This window comes from Malania oleifera, chromosome 3 (genome assembly GCF_029873635.1).
Source record: "Malania oleifera isolate guangnan ecotype guangnan chromosome 3, ASM2987363v1, whole genome shotgun sequence".
Taxonomy (NCBI): Eukaryota; Viridiplantae; Streptophyta; class Magnoliopsida; order Santalales; family Ximeniaceae; genus Malania; species Malania oleifera.
The window spans coordinates 25,539,003-25,565,391 of NC_080419.1; the positions used below are offsets into that span (position 1 = coordinate 25,539,003).

A 26,389-nucleotide genomic window follows, 5' to 3' on the forward strand; every position below is an offset into this window, starting at 1 on the left:
CCTTTGGTATGCCCATATAATGGTTCATTATATGGTTAATCTTTGGGATGTCAATGTATTTGCTGACATGTTTTACAACAAAATGAGATAATAAGATGATTAACAATATCTAACTTCTGAAAAATTAGACTGTAGAATTTTTATAACTCCAAACTTTTTTGTATTCTTATTTATTTCATTTACAACAAACACAAGTATATCCAAAAAATAACTCCCTCAAACGGCCACGGTTTATAGTTTTTAGTGGCGATCTTCTTGCGGGTAAAAGATCCGGCAATTAAGTATTTTAAAATAATCAATTAACCATAAATCTGTGAACGACGTGGAAAAACGCGACTGGGTGTTGATGACAACTACTGGAAACGGGGGGTAATCTTAACATTTCGGTCTCTGAAAAACCCTAGCCTCCTCCCCGTCGGATCAACATAAGCATAGTATATAAAACCTCCGCTCATCCCTCATTGCCTTGGCTGGCAAGCGGTAAGAGGTTCGTCTTCAACTTCAAGAGCATCTGCAAATGGTACTCTCTCTCTCTCTCTGTCCTTTTCTCTTCCTCAAGCCCTAATGATGCGATCTTCTTCTTCAACAATGTATGAACATCTGTTGCTCTCCGTGTCTCTTCGCTTAGGGTATCGATTTAGTCGCCGGCGGCAAAAGCAAAAGGACCAAGCGGACCGGCCCCAAATCAAATGATGTCTACCTCAAGCTCCTTGTCAAGGTACAGCTTTCGCACTCTCTCTCTCTCTCTCTCTCTCTCTCTCTCTCTCTCTCTCTCTCTCTATTCGCTGATTGACTGATTGAGGCGATTGGATTTGGGGGTGTGATCAGCTGTACCGGTTTCTCGTACGAAGAACTGGAAGCAAGTTCAATGCGGTGGTACTGAAGCGGCTGTTCATGAGCAAGGTCAACAGACCTCCTATGTCGCTCTCCAGGCTGATTCGCTTTATGCAGGGGAAGGTACGTTCTGCTATCTCTACTGTTTTTGAATTTTTTGGGTATTTTTTTTTGCAGTTTTCGTTTGAATTGGGTGATTTGGAGTCTGGAAATAAGAGAAAAGAAATCAAACTCTCTCTCTCCAACTCACTTGTTTGGATCGTACCTAAAAAGTAAATTTTAAGGAAGGGAGAACAATGTTGGCAGAAAGAGAGAAATGGAGCGAGATTAAAATTCTGATAACCCGCCTTATTAAAACTCTCCACGAGTAGAGAGACTTGGTGATAAAAGAAACTCACTTCATAGAAAAATTCGTCATAATGCCCTTCTATTCAGTTATCCTTGCAACGTAGGAGAGAAATCATTATCCTTTTCATCTGTCTTTCTCAATAATCCAAACAAGAAGAAGGGAAACAAATACCAATGTCTTTTTCTTTCCTTCTGTTTGGCAGCTCTTGGAACATACTTATAAATTGAATTTCTGATAACTTGATTTGAATGCCTCTCTATTTTTCTCTAATTATCCAAACAAAAAAAAAAAAAAATAAAAACTCAGCCCCCATCCTTTTTTTTATTTTTTCCTTCTTTAAAAGAGACCTGTACCACTTTGCTTCTTTTCTTTTCTCTGGCAGCGATTCAAGCATATTGTTAAAATTTATGTGTGTGTTTTTAGGAGGACAAGATAGCTGTGCTTGTTGGGACTGTGACGGATGATGTTAGAGTTTATGAGGTCCCAGCCTTGAAGGTGGCTGCCCTGAGATTCACAGAGAGGGCAAGGGCGAGGATTGAGAAGGCTTGTGGGGAGTGTCTAACCTTTGATCAGCTGGCTCTCAGAGCTCCTCTTGGTCAGAACACGGTATGGGATTCAATGCAAGTATTTGATTATTATGTTGTTGAGAGGCATTTTTTGTTGCTGCTCTTTGGGTTTTGTTGTCTCCTTTTTGCTATGTGTTCCTGTGTATGCAATTCTATATTATGTGCTTGTCATTTTATTTGCAGTTGAGCTGCTCAAACAAATTTTAGATTTTTGTGTGACTTGAGAGTGGACAAAATGAAACATGCATCATGAGAATGCACAGCATATCTTAAATTGTAGTTCAGGGTAATGCATGCATACATGTACTCCATTGCTGTTTTCTACATTAGGATATTGATTTAGTTATACTGCCTGCCTTCTCAGTAGTTCAGTCATATATTTTTCTTTATTAAGATTTCATTTATTAGGTTTAGAAGGAAAAAACTATAGTCTATTTGACATCATCTTCAGGTATGTGATGCTTGATACAATAACAAATTTGACGATTCATAGTCTGGACTTAAAAAATTGTAGCTAGAAATTTGGTTATCACTAAAACCAGTTAGGTTCTTTAAAAGTTGTGCTATATATCAATTGTTGGTTGTGGTCTTATTCTAAATATTTGTGATTGCATATGCATGGTGACTTGACTAGTGATGAGAAGCGAGCTAGTTAATGTTAAATACTAAGAATAATTTGGTCCATGATGGTATGACATACCTCCATGCATCGGAGGAGTAGGTCCTTTGATATGGCAAAAGAGGATTCATGTAGCTTACGTTACCTTGTGGGGCTCTGGGGCATGTCTTGGTTGTTGTTGACGTGTTTCTTATTTATGCTTGATGATTTGAATGATGGTAAATTGTTACCTTAAGTTTGTGATTTGTGAAGCTGATGAAAACTGAAATGATTTTGAGCAAAAATTAAGTTGTAGACTTCGTATAGCATTCATATTAAGTATTAGCAATGTAAAAGAATTGAATTGATAGGAGTAAAGGAGATAGAGAAACAGAGGATAGTTGAATTGATATTCTGTCGTATATTAAACATGATACAAGATAACTCCTTATATAGAGTTTTAGTACACCAGAGTAGCTATCTTCAAAATTCAAATGACAAAAGAATATCTTTTCAAAATTTAAATAACATCAGAAGATCTGATCGGTTGTCCTCCTAATTCTCCTCTATCTTCGAGATACAACAAAATATCTTTTCAAAATTAAAATAACAGCAGAAGATCGGATTGGTTGTTCTCCTAATTCTCCTCCTTATTTTTCCTCAGTTGACAGCTACGACTTTGCTTGCTTGGTTTGTTATTGAGTTCCACATTTTGCTCTACACACCCCCTCAATCTGAAGGGTAGTGTTTGAACATTTAGATTGGCCAAAATGATTTGAAATTTGCAAGGGGACATCGGCTTAGTTAATTAATTAGCAAGTTGATCTCTCCTAGATATAAACTGAACATTAAGCTGCTTTCTTTGAACTTGATCACGTACACAATGAAAATCAATCTCGATGTGCCTTGTATGAGCATGAAACATAGGATTAGCAGCCAAGTATATGGCTCCAATATTGTCACACCATAACACAGGTGATTTTGGAATCTTTGAGGCCAATATCACATAAAATCGATTGAAACCATTGTATTTCTGAAGCTGTATTTGCAAGTGACTTATATTTATCTTCGGTACTACTACGGGCAACTATGAATTATTGCTTGTACCACCAAGAAATAAATTGTTGTCCATAAAAATGCAATATGCACCTACTGATCGACGATCATCTTGATCAGCTACCCAATAGGAATCTGAAAAAGCTTGAATTGCAAAATTAGATGACCTACTGAGGAACAAACCCGTCGATATGGTTTGTTTAAGATAACGTAGAATCCTTTTTACAGCCTGCCAGTGTGATTCCATTGGGTTATGCATGAAGTAATGAAAAAGAAAGATTAGGTTTGGCGAAAGCTAAATTTGTAAACTTCCAACAACCTGTCTATAAAGATGAGGATATGAACATTTAGCACCCTTAGTTGCAGATAGTTGACAGTTAGTTGACATAGAACTTGTGCACGGCTTGACCTCTGTGATGTGAGTGTGTTTTAGAAGATCAGCCACATACATACGTTGAGTTAAATACATACCTTCTCTTGAGTGCAAGACTTCTACCCCCCAAAAAATAGCTAAGTTCATCAAGCTCTTTTATGGCAAAATCAGAATGCAAGGCCCGAATTACATGTTGTATCATCAACGTAAATAAGAATCACAACCACAACACCATTCTTGCACCAAATAAAAAGAGAAGTGTTGGCCTTGCTATCACGAAATTCAACCTGTCTTAACTTATCAGTTAGACGAGAGAACCAAGCTCTCGGAGCTTGTTTCAAGCCATATAATTACTTATGTAACCTACAAAGATGATGAGAATAATTCGGATGAACGTAGGCCTGAGGTTGTGCCATATATATCTCTTCCTACAATTTTCCATGTAGAAAAGCATTTTTTACATCAATTTGCTTAATCTGCTAGTTAAAAGAGACTGCCAAGGACAAGACAATTTGGATTGCAGCATGCTTGACAACAGGGCTAAAGGTTTCATTAAAATCGACACCTTCTTGTTGATGAAATCCTTTGACAACCAACCTTGCTTTATACCGCTCTATGGAACCATCAGCATGTCGTTTAATTCTGTGTATTTTATTGGCAGCCAACTATGTTGGCCTTTGGAGGTGGTGCGATTAATGACCATGTCCCTTTGCTTAAAAAGGCATCGAACTCAGCATTCATCACTGCACGCCAGTGTGGTGATTTGATTGCATCACTATAACATGATGGTTCTATGTCAGCAGAATCAAGAGAGCTAAGTGAGGCTTTCGGTAGGGGATACCTCACAAAATCATAAGGGGTGTCTTTTGGTTTAAAAATATTGCTCCTAGATCTGGTTACCATGGCATGCATTTTGGTGCTTCATTGTGTAGCAGTAGGATCCGAGGCTCGCTGAGTTGTATCCTCTGGTATGCTTGAGGGTAGAGAGGCATCAGCAGCTATAATGACGGATTGGGAGGCAAAATTAGCAGGCCTGACAGGTGCTTCATCTGTTTGCTTTATACCGCTCTATGGAACCATCAACATGTTGTTTAATTTTGTCCATCCATCGGCAGCCAACTATGTTGGCCTTTGGACGTGGTGCGACTAATTACCATGTTCCATTGCATAAAAGGGCATCGAACTCAGCATTCATCGCTACACGCTAGTGTGGTGATTTGACTGCATCACAAAACATGATGGTTCTACATCAGCAGAATCAATAGAGCTAAGTAAGGCTTTCGGTAGGGGATAACTCACAAAATCATAAGAGGTGGCTTTTGGTTTAAAAATATTGCTCCTTGATCTGATAACCATGGCATGCATTTTGGTGCTTCGTTGTGTAGCAAGAGGATCCGAGGCTTGCTGAGTTGTATCCTCTGGTTTGCTTGAGGGTAGAGAGGTATCAGCAGCTATTATAACGGATTGGGAAGTAGAATTAGCAGGCCTTATAGGTGCTTCTTCATCTGTTCCTGCAGAGTGAGACAGTAGAGGCACATTAAGGTTATTTTCAGGTGGTAAGATCCTGGATTGCATATCATTAATTCTGGAAGGAGGGGTTAATTCGAGATGTAAAGGCAAGGCAACATGTGTGAACGAGTTGGGCGTTGAAGATGGTGCGGGTGAGGTATTTTTCTGATGAGGAAAAAAATTTTCATCAAAGATTACATGACGAGACATAAACTCGACTAGTTGAAAAGTCAAGACACGTGTACCCATGGTGATTAACAATATAGCCAAGGAAAACACATGATTTGCTTCGGAAATCCAATTTATCTTTGTTATATGGTCTAAGATTAGGCCAACTTGCACATTCGAAGACCCATAAGAAAGAAAAATCAGGGACTTGGTGATAGATCATTTCATAAGGTGAAGATCGGATTGGTTGTTCTCCTAATTCTCCTCCTTATTTTCCTCCAGTTGATAACTACGACTTTGCTTGCTTGGTTTGTTATTCATTTCCACATTTACCTCTACAAGCAAAGACCTTTTAAATGTCGTAGAGCAATGGACATCATATTCCCTATTTAGAATTATAATTCACTCTATGATGGATTAGCCAGAGCTTTTGCAAAATAATCTTTTACTCTCACACTGCATAGCTTATGCCAATTGCATTGATGTAGTAGGTAAAAAGTGTTAAATATCTATATCTGTGTTTCTATCTTAGACAAGGATTTGAATATTCAAAATTCATGTGAATTTATTGCATGCTAATTCTAGAGCTTTTTATTTTTTATTTTTTTTGGTTTTGAAGAATTGAAAAAGGAGTATTGATTTGGTGAACTAGTGCTTGTCCTAAGAGAGAGTGGTGAAGTTGATACAGAGGCTACTTTGGATGTGATGAATTTTTTGAATGATGGGACTACAAAATTCCTTGCTGACAAATCCTGGGATCAGCAAACCTTTTGTTTGGGTAACTTTTGTATGATAGAAAATTTTCAATGATTGTCTTTAGTATTTTATAGTACAGCAGAGTGGGATTTGAAAAACAAACATTGATGGGGCCAAAATCCCCCAGTGCAAATCATAGAAGGATTTTCAAATTCTGAGTTTTGTTATCCAAATACATGGATAGTGGTGAAGTTGATACAACGGCTGCTTTGGATGTGATGAATTTTGTGAATGATGGGATTACAAAATTCCTTTCTGACAAATCCTGGGATCAGCAAACCTTTTGTTTGGGTAACTTTTGTATGATAGAAAATTTTCAATGATTGTCCTTAGTATTTTATAGAACAGCTGAAGAGTGGGATTTGAAAAACAAACATTGAGGGGGCCAAAATCCCCCAGTGCAAATCATAGAAAGATTTTCAAATTCTGAGTTTTGTTTTCCAGATACATGGATTTGGTAGACGGGGTTTTAGAAATTACAAGTTTTAATTAAATCCTGTCTTGATGTCTTATCTAAATAGGATGCAGGCTCTTAGGAATTAATCAGCTCCATGTGCAATGCAGGTTCTCCTCAGAGGTCCAAAGAACTCTCGTGAAGCAGTGAAGCATTTTGGTAAAGCTCCTGGTGTGCCTCACAGCCACACTAAACCATACGTACGATCAAAGGGAAGGAGATTTGAGAGAGCTAGAGGAAGAAGGAATAGCAGGGGGTTCAAGGTTTGAGTTGTTTGTGTTAGCATCCTTTGATCCCAAGGCATCAGTCATTCATCCACATGCTGGTGCGTTTTTGTGTTGTGTTAGATCAACCACATTTCCCTTTATTATCTCCTATGCCCCAATGCAGCCTTGTCTTTGTTTCCAATCTATCTTACTACAGTTTTTTCATGTGCTTTTATGCTTTTATCTCATAAAGATTGAGAGTTTGTCTATTTAAGACTGGATGCTTGTCCTTGATTTGTCCTTTAATTATATGATCTGTTTAGGGGTTTTGTGAATACGTGAAAAAGCAAACTTGATTTGACAATTATCCTGGGTTTTGTTATTGCTAGCACACTGATTCATTATGGAATTTTCATCAATAAGCAGAATCTCAAACCATATGTTTGGAGAGACCTTAGATTTGCGTTTATTTGGATAAGATGTAATATAAGATTATATTCATGTTTGTTCAAATTCACTCGAATCCAAATCCAAGGTCTGAAATTTATGTTTCCAAAGGCATTATAGAGGAAATAGAGATTGCCTAGTTAAAATATAAGGTTACTGTGCATTTTTCTTTTTAAAGAATCCAAAAGTTAAAGACAAATGTTACAATTGCCTAGTTATTGTTATTTTTATCCCTTGTTGTAAAAATAGTACTCCCTCACAGGCATGCCTCCTAGAGAGCTATGTAAGCTTGGAACGAATCGGTATGGCAATCTAGTGAGAAGCTGCCATTAACCTTGTTAGAAAAAAATAAAAAGCAGGAAGCCATTTTTGCTTCTAACTTTACCTTTTCACGTATCTTCTTATCAATGAAACTTAGTGTTGTTTGTCAAAGAGCATCAGCCATTGTCAACATTGCCTCACCGGAAATAAAACTAGCTGTGAGATTAATGCTTCAGATGCAATCTCTGATATTTACTGATAATGCATAACCTGTCAGTACTGGTGGTGTGACGATTGGGTGGCCACAGCGTGGTTGGATTTAGAGAGAATATGAATTAGGGAGGAGGAATGGCCATTCTTAAGCAATAATCATTCATGCCTTGTTTCGAATAGCTAGTCTATGGAAAGAAATCAAAGTTGGAATCACAGCAAGCCTTGATTTCATCCAATCAAATTAGCCATCAGAGCGAATGCACAAACACATTTTGACCTTCATTTTGGTTTTGAGCTGATCACTCGTGTAGCTGGTAGTGTAGTATGGCAGTTTCAAGGTGGAAGCAAATGGAAGTTGCTTCTAATCTTAGAAGTTTCTTTTTAAAAATAAAGGAGAGGGACGGAGGAGGAGGTTATATGTTAGTCGAAAGATGATCATAGGTTCAATGTTATGTTAGTCGAAAGATGATCATATGATCATAGGTTCAATGACGCAAGGTGACTACTATTCTATGATAAGAAGAGATAGAAAAAATATCTCAAGTCACTAAATAACCCATGCAATTTCCTAGGAAAAGTTTGAAAGATCTTCGACAAGTGGCCCTCTACTTCACAATTTTTAATTTTATATTGATAATACAATAGAAAAAAGGTTCTAAAATAAAAATATTATGTCTAGTTTTCTAGCATGCGTACTATTAACTGCATAAAATGAAAAATACAAAATATATCTATTTATCATCCAAAATGACTAAACCATCATATGCATCAACATTACTATAATAAAATAAAATTAAAAATATAAAAATTAAAACATTCCATAATGCATGTGTCCATCTCGTAGTCTATCCTATGTATTTTTTCATAAGTTTTGAGTAATAGTAGTCATACATATATATACAAAGAGGTGATTCGGGTTGGGTTGGGTGAATTTGACACTAAACCCACAAATCGAACCATACGATCGAATTATTGAACGGCCCTGAAATGAGGTTGCTTCAACACAATTTTAAAAATATAGATTAAAAATTACTTTCACTTTAAAAAAATAATAATAGTAGAGATAGGTGAAGAGGATTAGCTAAATAAAACAAGCTTTACAAGATAAAGCTTATGTCCTTGTTATTTTAGGCAATTATTTTATTTTATTTTATTTTCTTTTCTTTCATTATCTCTTCTACATTGTTTTTTTTATTAGATGTTTGATAAAATTAAGTGTCAAGTGTTAAATATTTGTTGTTGTCAAAAATGTCGATCTGACCTCTGGTGAGCTTTAGCGATCCTGATCACCTGAAAAGGATGAAAACAAATTCGACTTGAAGGACCTGGGGTGTATTCCGGGGAATCTCTCCAATGCCTAAGTAAGGGGGTGCTTTAAGAGAGGTTGTAAGAAACAGTGAAATTGGGTTAGAATGAGATATCTTAGCCTCTTCGTAGTACCTTTTTTATACTAGTCAGGTTTGACCCTGGTAGATCTATTATTTATAGCACTTGGCATGGATCACTCCGGTCAATATATGGCCGGCGTCAATGGCTCTGGTCGAGCGATTGACTTTGTAGGTAATTTCCCCCATTAATGCTGGGCATATGCAGTAACGACCCTGACTCGCCACGTGGGCCTGAAGTGCTACTTTAGTGACGTCAGTGTACCTGATATCTTATTTATTAAATATAAAACACACATACGCAGCGGAAATAAAATATAAAATTCTCAAATTACATTACTAGAGTTCTAATTATCTTTATACACATATATACCCATTTTCACATAATTACATCTCATAAAACTAAACAAAAATAAAATCTCTATCTACACACTACCTACATAAATTTACACCTCTAGCCCGTTAAACCCGATCTGAAAAGATAGTTTGTAAAGTAGGGGTGAGGCACAGTTCAGTAAGGGAAATACTAAGTTAATGTCAGTGTGTGGCCAGTATGCATTTAGTGTACAAAAAATAATCAGTTTACTAAGTAGATAAACCCATTTATGAAAACATTCTTATTTCACACTCAGAAACACAATTAGCCGAGGATAGGGAAGATTACCCGCCTATACAAGTAGTTTCCCTCTACTATAGTACCATTAATGCTACCAGGGCACTCACATTTCTTAGTAAGCTCTCGAAGTTATCTTATTAATTAATTGTATTCACATAAATTAATAGATATGCATATAAGACACTCCTTGTGACAAACACGTCATTTACATCCCCCGGTGATAAGCCGGAGGAAGGTGAGGGTGACGTCAAGTCATAATGCCCCTTATGCCCTGGGCGACACACGTGCTACAATGGCCGGGACAAAGGGTCGCGATCCCGCGAGGGTGAGCTAACACCAAAAACCCGTCCTCAGTTCGGATTGCCGGCTGCAACTCGCCTGCATGAAGCCGGAATCGCTAGTAATCGCCGGTTAGCCATACGGCGGTCAATTCGTTCATGGCACGGGTTGTGCGGCCCAAAGGCTGGACTAATGTCTTGAGGGATCCACCCAGATAGTAGTTATCCATGCTCTCCGCTAACATACTCCGTGGGTACACGTAGCTCTAATTGCTAGTTCGATTGTCCTCAACCAAGGGTGCATTATCCTCACGTAGGCAAATCGGACAAGGCCACCCTACACCTCTCAGCACAGGTGTGGGCGCACACGGCCACATAACAAATCTCTAGCAACGGTACCGTGCTCACACTACACTGGTCCTCAGGGTTCCTAAAGCATATCATGCAAAAAAATAGAAAATATCATTTAAAACATCATTTCACATATATTTCTTATTATTCCAAAAACCCGGCCCTCGGCCAAAAATACAGTTCGACATATAGCCATCAAATAAAACTCGGCTCTCGTCCGTCAAATAATAATCCTGGCCTTTGGCCAATCAAACAATACCTGGCCACTGGCCATTAGTTCAAACCATTGCATTTCATAAATAGTTCCAGTATTTTCACAAGCATTTTCAGTATTTTTCACAACAATTCCAGTATTTTAGAATCCCAAATCCAAATATACACTAATCCATACAAATTAAATCATCTGCCACATAATTTTTCACATTTTAACATATCCATATAAATAAACAAGCTTTCCACCATTCATTTTATTAAAAAAATATCATACCATATATCTTACGTTTATAAAACCCATTTCGAACGATTGGTTTTCAAAATAGCATTTAAATTCCCGAATAAATAAATAAATAAATAAATAAATAAATAATTATATTAATTTAATAAGTTCAAATTAAATAAAAATCCTGACTTAACTTAATCCCCTTACCTGATTCCTGAAAAAAAAAGCCCGATAACAATCTGGCCTACGCCCCAAGTGTTCAAAACCCCCTGAAATCCTGAAATTCAAATTTCACCATATTAGCCGTCATAATTCCTAGAACAATTTTCTCTAAAATCCCCCTTAGTTCCGAATATTTTAAATAGCCGAATAAAATCCTAAATTATCAAACTTACCCCTGATTTAGGATTGGTACCCCGGAACTCAAATTCGAAAACTCGCTTTGGCTAGATTGTAGAGAATCTCCCCATGAGTCTCGTGGCAATTTTCGTTCGTTAATGGGGTTTAGAGTTTAAGAGAAATTAAGGTAAGTTTGAGATTTGACCTTACCCCAGGAGATATGCCTACGTCGCTCCTATAACAAATCCGCTCTAGTAGAAATGTCGGTGGCAGCGAGTAGAGTTCAATGGTATTTTTGGATTTTTAATCGACCGAATAATGGAGACGAGATGGAGGAGAGTGGGAGAGAGGAGAGGAGGACTGCGCTGAACTGAGAAAGAAAGAAAGAAAGAAAGAAAGAAAGAAAGAAGAAGAAGAAGAAGAAGAAGAAGAAGAAGAAGAATAAATAATATAAAATAAATAATCAGTTTCCTGATCCTTCAAGAAACTTATATATATATATATATATATAAAATATAATATTATATAATTAATAATAATAAATAAATAAATATTATTTTTTAAAATTAAAATTTTATTTTATTTTTTTTAATTATTTTTTTATTTTTTTGGATTACTACACATGTCTTTTCTTTAGGGTAGGTGATATATTTGGGGTATATCAGTTCCCTCCCCCTTTAATTTCGAAGTTTTGAACCATGTTTCCAAAGTTCGAACGTTGTTCCTATTGGGCTTTTGTGGAGCTTAGTTGCTTTTGATCCGGGTGATGAACCGATCCAAAGTATTGATGCGTGGTTTCTTAACGGGAGATTTCTTACTTAGGCTTAGTCCATGGAGCGAAGGCTTGGGCCGATAGGCAACGGCCCCGGTGTAACGGCCCAGAAAATACTGATATTTAAATATTAAAGAGAGGAAAAATGGAAACAGGAACAGAAGGAGGCAGTAGACTTTGTTAACGACATCGCATTTTAGAGATAATAATAATTAGGGATAATAATAATAATTTCAAGGAATTTCCAGAACTCGTTGACGAATACAGGGCTTCGTCGACAAGTACATAAGGAAACTCGTCGACGAATACAGGGCCTCGTTGACGAGAAAACACCGAGAGGGGTTATGGGGCAGCTTGAATTTCGTCGATGAATACAGGGACTTGTCGATGAATTTATTGAAAGATTTGTCGACGAGATGACGTGTCTCGTCGACGAAGGTCGCAGTATAAAAGTGGAAAACTCGGATTTTTATCATTTATCCGTGCCCCTCTCTCTCTCTCTCTCTCTTTCTCTCTCTCTATGACTCTCTCTCACTTCTCTCCTCATTTTTGGGTCTGTTTCTCGTCAGATTGAAGATCTGAGGCTACCACGACGCTCCTGGCGAGATTCTCTGCAAGTCTGCCGGAGCTGATCGCTAGAAAAGTTGGGTTGGATTTCGTCTCAATCTCAGGGTAAGACATTTTATTCAATATTTGTTTTTCCCTCAGTTATGAGAAATGTTGTAGGTAAGAAAATACTGATGTTCTGTTATGGGGGATTGTGTTTCAGGATGTTGAACTAGGAACCTTGTGGGTATAGAGCCAGAATTTTATAGGGGCTTTTCAAAGTTAAGGTAAGGGAAATATGTTATGCTAGGTAATTTCATAACGCTATCAGAGATTTCATAGATACATATTTATACCAGTTTATTATACAATATTTATAGAATATGAGTTTAAATACTTGTGTAGCCTGAGTAGATTTTCATGTAATGAAGAAATGTATACAACTTTCATAAGGAATCATACTATACTGGATATATAGATATATATATTCACAGAGATTATACAGAGAAATGTACTTGCATATACAGTTCTTATATGAATAGTTTCATGAAACAGATATATATACGTATACATGTGTATAGTTTTGTTCAGATCAGTATTTATATCACAGCTTTATACAGAACAGTATATATAGAGTTATAGTATGTCATGTTTCCTATAACTATAACATATAGAGTATATAGACAGAGTGTATAGACAGACATACAGGGGTAGCATCAAGATGCTACCGATATAGTATACATAGATTACAGTATTTACACTACAGAAAAATAGCATTATGGTAACTTTGGAAACATGGCAAAAACAGTAAAGGAGTATATATATGTATATATGTATATAGTAACAGATCCTTGTGGAAAGATTACAGACAGAAACAGTATAAATACAGTTTACAGAGCACGGTACCGTTGCTATATACAGATAGAGTGCAACCACATATCTCAGATAGTGTGTAGGTACCGTCTAACCGTGCTCGGAGAGGATGCAGCTCCCCAGTACACTGGGTAGAGGGGGCCGGTTAGACGAGGTAGCAGCCAGTCCCGCGCTTAGGAGAGGATGCAGTTTGGTCAGGCTGAGGTAGTGTAGAGTATATTGACTTATCTGGAGGGCCGACCAGATGAAGTCCCGCCTACGGGCCGTACAATCCTGTCATGAGGGGTCAAATCATGACATACAGAGTCCCAGTGATAAAGTATAGATATGTAAATGTATATAGTTTTACAATATATGATGAGTATAGTATGATATTATCAGTATGAAAAGTAGAAAATACAAACAATATAGTATATCTTTAATTGTGAAAGGAAAATATGCCTTACAGATGTTTTATTGCATTACAGTTTAGTACTATTTTTAAGTATTCTTAACTTAGTTGTCACACACTAGTAATAGCATATTTCCACTTACTGAGCGTCGACTCACCCCATTACTTTACTTTTTTTTTTTTTCAGGTGAGTCAGTTAGGCGAGCAGATCAAACTCGCGAATAGAAAGTAGTTTGATTACCCTAGTTATTGGGTGAGTTTTTGTTAGAGTGGTGCATTTTTGAGTAAATGATGCTGGAGGGGTATTTTTGTTTGGCTATAGTCTGTATATACTAGATTTTGGTGTTGTTTAGTATATATGTGAATGATTGTATGATTTGTGTTTCCGCTGCTTAGGTATGAATATGAATATATATATATATAAATGGTATGAATTTTGAGGGCGTTACACCCGGGAAATTTTTTTTAACACCATTTTCAACTACTTCTTTATTTACGGCTTGTTGTGCCAATTTTAGGGCGTGCTCGGCTTACCCGAGCCGATCTTGTGGCACTCCTGGCTTTGCTGAGCCGAACTCGAGGGGTAGTTGACTAATTTGAGCCGAGGTGGAGGCGTACTCGGTTTTGCCGAGCCGGATTTGGGTGTGGCTTGCCAAGCCGAATGTACTAACATGCCGGCTCATCCGAGCTGATGCTTCTGTGTGCGAGTCATGCCGAGCCGGGTTTCTCGGGTGAGGCTCACCCGAGCCAATGATGCCGAGCAGGTCTTCATCAAGCATTTTGTACCAAGCAAGTCTCCATAAGGCATTTGTGCCGAGTAGCTCATCGTGGGGCATTCGTATTGAGTAGCTCTTTGTGGGGCATTCATTCCAAGCCGCCGAGCTGCTCCTCTTGGGAATTCTGCTGAGCTGCTTCTTATGGGCATTCTTGTCGAGTTGCCGAGCTGCTCTTCATGGGCATTCTTACCGAACTGTCGAGCTGCTCTTAATGGTGATTCTTGCCGAGCTGCCGTGCTGCCGAGCTGCTCTTCGTGGGTATTCTTGTCGAGCTGCTCTTCGTGGGCATTCTTGATGAGCTGCTCTTCGTGTACATTCTTGCCGAGCTGCTCTTCATGGGCATTCTTACTGAGTTGCTCTACATTGGCTGTAACGACCCGAAGAATAATGATATTTAAATAATAAAGAGGGAGGGAAATGGAAAAAAAAATAGAGGGAGTGTTCGTCGACGACATTGCATTTTAAATATAAAAACCCAAGGAATTTTCTAATGACCTCGTCAACGAACACAGGGGATTTGTCAACAAGGGTACAAGAGGGTCTCGTCGACAAGGGCTTGTTTAGTCAACGAGAAGATATCGAGAGAATGTTCTGGGCAATTTTGAATTTCGTCGACGAAGGGGAGAGTTCTTTGACGAATTTCCTATTAGACTCGTAGATGAGATGACGTGGCTCATCGACGAAGGCCGCAGTATAAATAGCACTAAACTTCGTTTAATCGCAAAAAAAGCAACTCAACTTTCCTCTCTTTCTCTCTCTCTCCTATGGTCTCTCCTCCATCTTTATTCGATTTCGGCCCCATCAGACGCCGGATCGACGATCTGAGGCCACCACGACGCTCTTGGCGAAGTTCTCTCAAAGTTTACCGAGGCAGATCGTCGGTGGGATTGAGTTTAATTTCTTCCCAGAATCAGGGTAAGACCTTTTATTCAATTTTTGACCTTCTGATAGTTGTAGGAAATGACGGAGACAAAGAAATAATGATATTTTATTCTAACAAATGTTGTTTTTAGGGTATTGAGTAGAAAGCCATGCGGGCGTTGGACCAGTGTATCATAAGAGCTTTCTAGTAGTCAGGTATGGGAAATATGTTATGTTAGGAAACTCTTTTACGATTTCAGCATGAATTATATATTTTTAACAAATTATTATTCAGATTATATATATATATATATATATATATTTATAGTTTCCAGAACTAGATAATATTAATATGTATTTGTGTGGCTTGAGTTGATAACCGAACAGTACTATGTTTATAGAATATGTGAATACCATGTCTGTAGTTATTAACAGAAATACAATGTTATTTGCATGTTATAGAATGACGAATTTTTCAGTAAACAGTATACTCAGAAATATGTATTTTCAGTAATCTTAGAATAATATGTTTATCAGTACCATAACGCTTCGATATACAGATATTCAGACAGCAGGTCAGTTATACTGAAATCAGATTTTCAGTTAGTTTATTTAGAAATTCAGATAAATTTTATGGGGTTATGGTTATTTTAGAAATCATAGTAAAAATAGTATATTACAAATATCAGTTACTTATATAGTATCAGACCCTGATGGATCAGACAGCAGAGCACGGTACCGTAGCTACAAATATTCAGTTCACAATGCAACCACTTTACTTATATAGTAAGTGGTATGAGGTCGATCGTGCATATGTCGGGACAGACTCTCCATCAGATATGGATTGAGGGGCCCGATCAGACTGTCGGAGTTCAGTTGACTTACCCTGGTCGGCCAGCCAAGATAGGTTTGGCCTTCGGGCGCACAACCTTGTCATGAGGGGTTAAATTATCACATACAACCATCTAGGGAAATTTCTTAGATATTATGAGTACTATCAGACTTTTAGAAATAGTAGTATTAATATGAAAAGTAGTTTCATATAGATTGACATGTTAAATAATATAGTTAATGGTTTTATTATACGTTATGTAATATTAACATTTTCAGATTCAATTATTCATACTATTCCTAAATAAGATTATTTTTACCTAACTATAACTTAGTGGCCACGCACTAGTAATAGTATGTTTTGTTTTACTGAGCGTTGGCTCACCTTAGTGTTAAATTATTTTTTAGGTGAATCAGTTAGGCGAGCAGAGTAGGCTTGCAGGTAGAAGGATTGTTTTACTGCCCTTTTTGAGAGTGAGTATTATTTTTGAGTGGCATGTTTTGTAAACCCTTGGTATTAGTAATGGTAGTCTTGCGAGAACAGTGATATTTGTATTTTGTGGGATGATTTGACACTCGGGTATTGTATTTCTTGTGGATTTATTTTATATGATTGGCTTTCCGCTGTTTAGGTTAATGATTGAATTTAAAATTAGGGAAAACTATTTTATTTTATTAGCAGGTCTTTTCAATTTGGTATCAGAGCCTAGGTTGTTAGGTTCTGTAGACTTTAGAGTACAGCGGAAACAATACCAGAGTATAGGGAAGAATTTGAGGTTTGTTCTGTGGTCTGGGTACAAGATTTTTCGTTGTGGTTTCTGTGTTTTTCGTGGGGTGAAGATTTCAGGAAAATCATAGTAAACTATCGTCGAGCCGTGTGTCTAGGTGGCAGAACTGGATTTTGGGTTAAGATAAGGGAGAGTAGTTAATTTAAAATATATGATTTGAGTAGAATAAAATGGATTGGGTTTGTGTAGGAGATAAGATTCTTAAGTGTGTTCTTATTTTTTAGGGTGGATCCAGGAAGTAGTGGTACGAACGCTGGGAGGGATGAAGCAGGACTTTCCAGTATGGGAGGTGCCGATACTAATACCGTACTACGCAGCATCACCCAACAGGTGATGGCTGAGATGGCCAGGAGGCTCTGGGGAGCATGGTTGTTCGATTGAGCAGTTTACGCGGATGAAGCCCCCATCCTTTGCTGGAGGAGATAACCCGATTGTAGTTGAGAACTGGGTCCAAGATATTGAAGAGACATTGGCGATGTTTCCTTGTTCGGATGAGCAGAAGGTAGTATTTGCAGCGTGTAAACTGACAGGGGAGGAGAAGCGCTGGTGGAGATCGGCGCGATTGATAAAGGAGCTGAGGCCGGTTCTAGTGCCAGTGACTTGGGTTTGATTCAAGGAGCTATTCTTCAAGCGATATTTTCCTTCTATCGTTCAAAGCGCGAAGGCAGTAGAGTTTCTGCATTTGGTACAGGGGCATATGACAGTATTCCCATACGCAGCTTGGTTTATCGAGTTGCCACGTTTTGCTCTACATCTAGCACCTGATGAAGAGAAAAATGTCAAGAAGTTTGAATAGGGATTGAGGTAGAACTTGTTTGAGCAGGTGATAGGCTTCAGAGCTCAGAAATTTACAGAGGTTGTAGACAGAGCTGCGATTATTGAGAGTGACATTCAGAGGGGTTTAGCAGCTCAGAGTCAGAGGAAGAGGCCGGCGCCTCAGGGTTACCAGATGCATTTTTGCCGAGTTGCCCTTCTAGTGGCATTTTTGCTGAGCTGCCCTTAGTGGGACATTCTTGCTAAACTACCCTTCGTGGGGACTGAACAGCTCTTTTGGCCTCATGAGTGTTGCTCGTCAATTTAGCCGATTTTTCCTGATGAGATGTGCTCATTTGTTGGGCAGTCTTTTGGTCTCACGACCGTTGCTCGTCAGTTAGGCCAATTTTTCCTAATAAGCTGTGCTCATTTGTTGGGTAGTCTTTTGGCCTCACGAGCGTTGCTCGTCAGTTGGGCCGATTTTACCTAATAAGCTGCACTCATTTGTTGGGTAGTCTTCTGGTCTTACGAGCGTTGCTCATCAGTTGGTCTGATTTTTCTTAATGAGTTGTACTCATTTGTTGGACAATCTTCTGGCCTAACAAGCATTGCTCGTCAGTTGGACCAATTTTGCCTAATGAGCTATGTTCATTTGTTGGGCAATTTTCTTACCTCACGAGCGTTTAAATTCAAATATAAGTAATTATTTTTTATCATATATTTAATTACTAGTTATAAATAAAAATAGTTATAATTTATTATTTTAATTTTAATCACTTAGGTATTGAGTTTTTCGTCATTTTTATTTTGGGCAAAATCCAACAACGCCCCCTCACTTTTTAGAAAATGACACTCCAGCCCTGAATTTTTGAAAACTACCACAAAACCCCCTAAAGTTTAATTTTATTGACAACATGAACTTCCATTAGTTGATTGTTAGTCAAGCATTAACTTTAGTAAAAAACCTAGACTTACTAAAATGATAATTTTACCCTTCCACTCAATTTTAATAAGATAAATTAAGAAAATAACATTAATTTAATAAATTAAGTTGGAAAAGTTTATCAATTAATTACAATATATTCTGAAAATTAATCTTTTAAGTCAATTGAACATCTAACAACTAAGTTGAGTCGATTAGTTGACATATGTATGATAATATAATTAAATTATTTTTTTAAAAAAATTTAAAAAAAAATTATGAAAAATATGTACATAATACAAATAATTTAGAAAATAAATAATTATATCGTCACAAAATATATACTATGCACATTTTATGAAAATTAAATAACTAAATATATATGTAACAAATAAAATATAGTTTCACAAAATTGATTTGGATACGACAATGGGTCGAATTCTAGCATTCTTTTTGGGTTTGTTTGAATATCATATTTAATAACATAATAATTTGAATAAAATTAAGAAAAGTGAGGTGAATTGTGTCAAATAATAATCAAACAATTAATATAAATTTGAGTTTTTTTTATCCATTTAGCATTGATATTTTACACATAGAAGAACTAGCATCATATTTTATAATTTTAAATTTTAATTTTTTAACAATAATTTTTAAAATTTTTTTTTTCTTTTTCAAACACTATTTTTGATAAGTTCTTGAATTTTAAAATATTGAAACATGTTTTATTTGTTTCATGATGTATTTAGTCATTAAATTTTTATGAAAATTACATATAATAAACATTTGTAATATTATAATACTAGGAATTTTTATGATTAATTAGTAATTTTTATTTTGTATATATATTTTAAAAAAATTGAAATAATGATGTACTTTTTTTTTGTTATGATGATAAAATTTTTGAAAGCAATCCCAAAAAAACAATGATAATACCCTGACACCATATATATATATATATTTGAAGCAATAGCATGAAGACTGCTTGTACCTCTCTCTCTCTCTCTCTCTCTCTCTCTCTCTCTCTCTCTCTCTCTCTCTCTCTCTCTGGGATCCTTGGAGGAATCCCTTCCCATCAAGAACCCTACTTGCGATCAAGCACTGGTTGTCAAGAAACTACAAATCATCATCATCATCATCCAACGGCTTCTACTGCTCCCCAAACCCAACCTCCATGCTGTTAGAAAAGCATTTTGCTGTAATTTCCTCTTATGTTATTCTGATTTGTATTGCTTATATTTATACAGTAAAGAAGGGAATCTGAGTTTGTTATACAGCAGGAGAGAAGAAACAAAAAATGGAAAATAGAATAGAAAGATAAAAAAAAGAATAAACCAGAGATTCCCTTACAGTTACATAGAAAGGAAAAAGGTGTTACAAAATAATATTTGCATGTGTTGATATGCCCCCTCGAGTCCAATGGCGTGTCAAGAACATTGAGACTTCAACGAAAACTAACGAATTTGTCAGAGACCAGAGGCTTGGTGAAGATTTCCGCAACCTAGTTGTTTGAGCTAAGAAAGGAGACAGTTAGAGACTTTGCAGCCACACGGTCACAAACAAAGTGAAAATCAATGTCCATGTGTTTGGTCCGAGAGTGGTAAATTGGGTTGTTATAAGATAGGTGGTGCCAATGTTATCGCACCATGAGGTTGGAGCATGTGAGAGAGAAATCTATAGCTCACGCAGAACTATTGCAACTAGATTGTTTCAGCAGTAGCAGTGGCAATGGAATTGTATTCAGCTTCTGTGCTCGATCTAGCTACTTTTTTTTTTGCTTTTTGGAACTCCATGAAATTAAATGGTTGCCAAGAAAAATGCAATAACCACTAGTTGATCGTCTATCATCAGGGAAGCTTACCCAATCAGCACTAGAGTAGGTGTGAAGAGTCAAGGATGTATTGAGAGGGAAGAAGAGGCCATAATTGATAGTTCCCTTAAGGTATCGCAAAATTATTTTGGCTGCACTCCAATGAGATACGTTGGGATTATGCATGAATTGACACACTTTGTTCACGAAGAAGCTGATGTTTGGCCGAGAATGGGACAAGTATTTGTTGGCCTAACCGGGCTTTTCAATCTTGTTTTGATGATAACAAAATGAAGAATGCTTTAACATGTGTTGTTGAGTGGTTCTATTTCAGGTCTAAGTAAAAGGACACTCACGGTTACTCATGGAAGTAAGCTGGAGATCAACGTCAATCAAGTGAAAGCTTCTCAGTATATTGAAGTAATGAACGACAAATGAAAAGCTTAAAGGCCAAACAGATCTTGAAGTAAAGACTGAACCTCAAGAGGCTGCAAGACTTAGTGATTAAGGAGATAATGCTTAGAAGGATATTTGTAAGTACTTCAAGTCATTACTATTTAGATATGTGAAGCTCCTTAAGATACAAAGACTTAAAGACCAGCGCTAGAAAAACTCTTGAAAATGTTTTTAAAAAGTTATAATTAAGTTTTTCAAGTAAACTAAATTTTAAAGAAATAAAAGATTAGAAAATATTTGAAAAAGAGAACTACCCAGCCGACTGACTCATTAAACTAAAAGTTTCCAGCCGACTAATAGTACCCAGCCGACTGACCATTTTTTAACGTGGTCCAGTCAACCGATTGACAGGAAACCTTTAGCAAAGTTAACTGTCCAGCCGACTGACTCAATGAATTAAAAACGCCCAACCGACTAAAAGTACGTAGTCGACTAACAATTTTGAACGTGATTTAGTCAGCCAACTGACAATTTATTAGAATTATTTTTTGAGAGACAGAATGGTGTCAGCTCCCTATCCAACTGACTGACTAGTGCAAAAAATGATCCAGTCGAGTGGGTCAGCCGATTGACTCTGCAAGAATTTTCAAAATTCAAACCTACGGGAAGATTTTCAAAATTGATTCTCTGATTTAATATTTTTTGAAAAGTTACCTAAATGCTCTATGTTAAATGAGGAAACTTTTCTTTAAAAAAGTCTATAAATACCTCCTTTGCTCAATGAAAAAGACATTGAAGCAATATACGATTTCTATGCTAAAACTCTTTTAAAGCTCATTATTGCTCACACCTTTGCTAGAGGGAAAACTCTCTGAAATTGTTGGATTAAAAATAAGGGTTTGGTTCTGAGTTGCGTCTAAATCTTTAAGAAAGAACCATTGGTGACTTCTAAACCTTGAGCTTCACATTTTCTATTTAGTTTTGATTTTGAAGTATGGTTTGAGATTTAACTTGTACAACTTGCTCTATGTTTGAGAGTGTTTTTGTACGCAGATATCCATTCCTTTTTACTAGATCTTTGACGGTTCAAGGTATTGTTGAATCGTTAGACCAAGCATAGATTGTTGCTTGGAAAGGTTTCTTTTCCTAAAAAAGAGGTTGATTATTGTAAGGTTTTTGTTCTACTCAGAAGGAATAAGGTATAGTGAAATCCTTAGGTGGTTAACCTAAGGTGAGGACATAGGCTAGGGTAAGCCGAACCTCGTAAAAGCAGCGGTGTCACTCTCTTTCCCTTACTCTCTTTAAATTCCAGCAAAAATATAAATTGCGTGAATGTTGTAATTCTTTCAATTAAAAAAACAACGCATATTGGAAGTTAAATAAACCAAACCCTAATTCGTTCTTGGGCTTGCGGAAACCGAGAGGGAAAACGTTGGTTAATCAATTTTTTTTTTCAGGAAATCATAAGGAAGTACGTTGATTGGTTAACAACCCAAAACCTATTAGCTAAAGGTTTATTTAAATTCTGATCTTGAAAAAGTGTTTGGATGTTATTTTAATCTCTAGCTCAAAATCCAACTACAGGAATTGCACATTCATATACAGGGCTGCTGAATATTACAAATCAAAAATTAATTACTTGTGTTGTGGTTGTTTTGCTTGAACAGTTAATTAATTGATTGTGTTTGTTGTGGTTGTGGATTGAATAAAAGAAATTAGTGCTTGTGTGGATTGCCTAATCAATAAGAACAAAAGAAGTCTTTAAAGGATTGTAAAAATTCAAGAACTCTTAAAAAGACTCTTAGAATTTTTAAATAACCCAATTCACCCCCCTCTTGGGACTACACCTTAGGTTTCAGTATTGAAGTGCTCCAACAGTGCTTCTGAAAAGGGTTGGATTGTCAGGGGGGGGGGGGAATCAAAGGAGGATAATTTGGAAGAAGCTCCCATGGGTGAGGAAATGGGTTTGGCATTGGACATGCTGCTACGGTGAAGCAGGTCCTTGATGTACTTTCGCTGAGTGAGCAGAACACCATCCTTGAGGTAGTCTATCACCAAACCCAGAAAGTAGGATAGTCGGCCGATGTCTTTAATGGGAAAGTCTTGACTTAGGGCAGTAATGAGGGAGTCAATGGCAGAGTTATGGGAGGAAGCAATAGCAATGTCATCAACGTAAACCAGTAATTAGATTTTGGTGTCACCATGGGCAAGAATGAATAAAGAGGGATGAACTTTGGAGGCAAAGAAACCATACCTAAGGAGCCATGAGCTTAGCTGAGCAAACCACGCTCACGGAATTTGTTTGAGTCCGTAAAGAGCCTTCTCCAGTTTGCATACATAGTGGGGATGCAAGGGATCAATGAATCCTTGAGGTCGATGCATATAAATAATGTCAGTCAGGACACCGTGAAGGAAGGAGTTTTGAATGTTGATTTGGTGCAAGGACCAACATTAAGCTACGACAAGAGAAAGAACCAACCGGATGGTGGGAGCTTTGATAACGAGACTGAATGTATCATGGTAGTCAATGCCTTCACATTGATGGTAACCCTTTGCGACAAGGCGTGCTTTTTGCTGCTAAATGGAGCCATCAGAGTTATATTTAGTATGATACAAGAGGGATTAGGAGGAACCAGGGTCCAGGTTCGGTTTTGAACTAGAGCATTGAACTCGTCAACCATGGCAGAGCACCATTCGGGAAATTTGGAGGCCATAGAGAAGCTTAGAGGGGCATCAGAAGGGGTGGTTGCAGCGGCGAGGCAGTGTCGAGGAGGATAAGGAATGGTGCCATCAGTGAAGATATGGGGGCGAGAGGAGTGGGTTTGGGCTCTAGTGATGATGGGAGATCGCGGAGGAATGAGATGGTGGGAAAGGGGATCTGGAGGAGGACAAATAGGGATGATGGTGTGATGTGGGAAGGGGTTGGGGAAGAGGGCACAAATGTGGGCTCAATGGGTGAAGAGGAGGGGGAAGAGGCTGGAGTGGGATAATGTGAGGAGTGTGGGCCAGGGCCCAGAATGGATGGAGTGATAAGGGGAAGGGATGCGTTGGGTGAAGGAGAGGGAGATGGGTTGGATTGGGCCAAGGCGTGAGCGTGAGGGAAGGAGGCCTCATTGAAGAGAACATCTTTGGAGATATAAAGGCGATTGGAGGAGAGGTCCAGGCACTTGTAGCCCTTTTGTGATGAGTTGTAGCCTAAAAATAAATAGGATGTAGAACGAAAATGCATTTTGTGATTATTGTAGGCCTAAAGGTTAGGCCAACATTCACACCCAAAAACCTTGAGAAATTTATAATATGGATCTTTGTTAAAGACTAGAGAAAAAGGAGATTTATTTTCTAGAATAGGGGAGGGAAGGCGATTAATGAGATAAATGGAAATTTTAAAAGCATTGACCCAGTATTTTTATGGTAAATGTGCATGGGCCATTAAGGCAAGAACGGTGTCAACAATATGTCTATGCTTTTGTTCCACAAGTCCATTTTGTTGATGGGTATGAGGGCAAGATAGTTTATGTGTGATGCCAAGTTTTTGGCAAAAAGGAGTTAACGATTTAAATTCACCACCACCTTCTATTTGTATAGAAATTAATTTGGAATTGAATAAACGTTCAGCATATGGTATAAAGGTAGTGAAGACATGATAAACATCAGATTTAAATTTCATAGGGAAGAACCAATAGTAGCGAGTACATTGATCAACAAAAGACAAATAAAAGCAGAACCCATTTCTAGACAAATAACGAGCCGAGCCCCAGACATTAGCACAAATGAGCTCTAGTGGCTTTGAGGCTTGGGTCCGAATGGGAAGAAAAGGGTTTTGGTGACTTTTGGCCAGAGGCCAAGCTGAGCAGAAGAACGAAGGATTAGCGGGATGAGAAGGTAGCTGATGTTGATGCAGGATGGGAGACGCTAGCTGAAGAAAGGGATGACCAAGGTGATGATGCCATTGAGCAAAGGTGGTACATTCGCCGATGTGGGTGGATGGGAAAGAGGAGAGCACCAGTGCAGGAGGGAAGACGTAGAGGCCGTTAATGGAGGGACCGGTGAGCAAGAGTTTCCTAGTCATGTTGTCCTTCATGGAGATAAAGGAAGAGTGAAATTCGAAGAAACAATTATTATCAGAGCAAAATTTACCAAAAGAGACAAGATTATTAGTGATGGAAGGGAATGAAGATGAAGAAGATAGAAAGTTTGAGTCACCAATGTTTTGGATGGAGAGAGCCGCGCCGTCGCCTACTCGAACCTGAGCGTCATCGATATAGGGTTGGGAAGATAGATTGAGGTTGTTAAGAGAGTGGGTGATGTGGTGAGTTGATGTGGAGTTAGGATACCAGGAGATGTTGGGAGATGGGGGGAAAGGTATTTGTGAAATTGGTTGAGAGATATGGAGAGGCCTCATATTGGTAGAAGTGATTGAAGCAATGGCGACACTAAAGTGCGACATGGCCAGACTAATTGCACACCTGATAGGCTAGGCTTTAGATTTGGAGGTGAAAAGAGAGTCAAGAGAGCACTAGAGGTTGTGTGAAATGGTAGAGGAAAGGACATGGCGTAGGATTGATTCTAAATTTGAACAAAAAAGGATGCTCAGAACAAGCTGGTTGAAAGTTTAGGTATAGTCCCAAGAGGAGGGGTGAAATGGGTTATTTAAAATTTTCTTTTAACTATTTTCAAGAATTCTTAACCGCTTGTTACTTTAACAACCACACAGCAAAACTTTTCAATCAATCCACAAACCAATCACAACATAAGTAAACAATACTTCAAACAATCAAATAACCACTTAATCATAAAATACCTAATTAAGATACGCTATGCAACTCTTTGGCAATTTCAGTTTTTGCAAGAACTTAAGATATTTGCTTGTTTGTAGCCCTGTGAATTTATGTAAGCCTTGTAGTGAATGAATTTGATTTCTCAATATGATGCACAACATGAAATCCAACACTCCTTCCAAAAACTTGAACTTTAAATAAACTTTCAATTAATGAGTCTTAGGTCTTAACCAATCAACGTACTCCCTTACGGTTTTCGCAATTTGTATTGATCAACCAACATACTTCCTTTCGGTTTTCGCAAATCCCAAAATTAAATTAATCTTTAGTTTATTTAATATCCAATCCACGCAGTGTATATGATCAAAAATTAAATTCAACCACGCAGTTAATATATGTTGGAATTTAAAGAGAGTAAGGAAAGAGAGTGACACCACGTTTTTTACGAGGTTCGGCTTATTCGAAGCCTATGTCCTTGCCTTAGGCCAATACCACCTAAGGATTCCACTATTGCACTCCTTTCCGAGCGGAGCAAACCGTTACAAGCGATACCCCACACTCAGTCACTCCTTTAATAGGCTAGAGCAGTGCCTCTCTAAGCAATACCCCACGCCACTCCTTTAATAGGCTAGAGCAACGCCTCTCCAAGCGATGCCCCACGCTTGGTCCAACGATCCAACAATCTGAAATCGTT

General features: G+C 37.7%; 1 protein-coding gene across 1 annotated transcript; it reads left to right on the forward strand.

Moving 5' to 3' along the window:
- The first annotated feature begins 315 nt into the window (after nucleotides 1-315).
- On the forward strand, nucleotides 316-7,233 carry LOC131150858 (large ribosomal subunit protein eL18y). The gene is made up of 5 exons (XM_058101899.1): nucleotides 316-520; nucleotides 629-718; nucleotides 829-957; nucleotides 1,607-1,789; nucleotides 6,774-7,233. Exons 1-5 carry the CDS (start codon nucleotides 518-520, stop codon nucleotides 6,930-6,932), a joined length of 564 nt encoding a protein of 187 aa, XP_057957882.1. The 5' UTR covers nucleotides 316-517; the 3' UTR covers nucleotides 6,933-7,233.
- The last annotated feature ends 19,156 nt before the right edge of the window (nucleotides 7,234-26,389 follow it).

Bases quoted from the DNA above. Each gene is read 5' to 3' on its own strand.
- LOC131150858 (XM_058101899.1), top strand. The intron at 719-828 runs GTACAGCTTTCG...GGGTGTGATCAG, and splicing joins ACCTCAAGCTCCTTGTCAAG to CTGTACCGGTTTCTCGTACG. The intron at 958-1,606 runs GTACGTTCTGCT...GTGTGTTTTTAG, and splicing joins TTCGCTTTATGCAGGGGAAG to GAGGACAAGATAGCTGTGCT.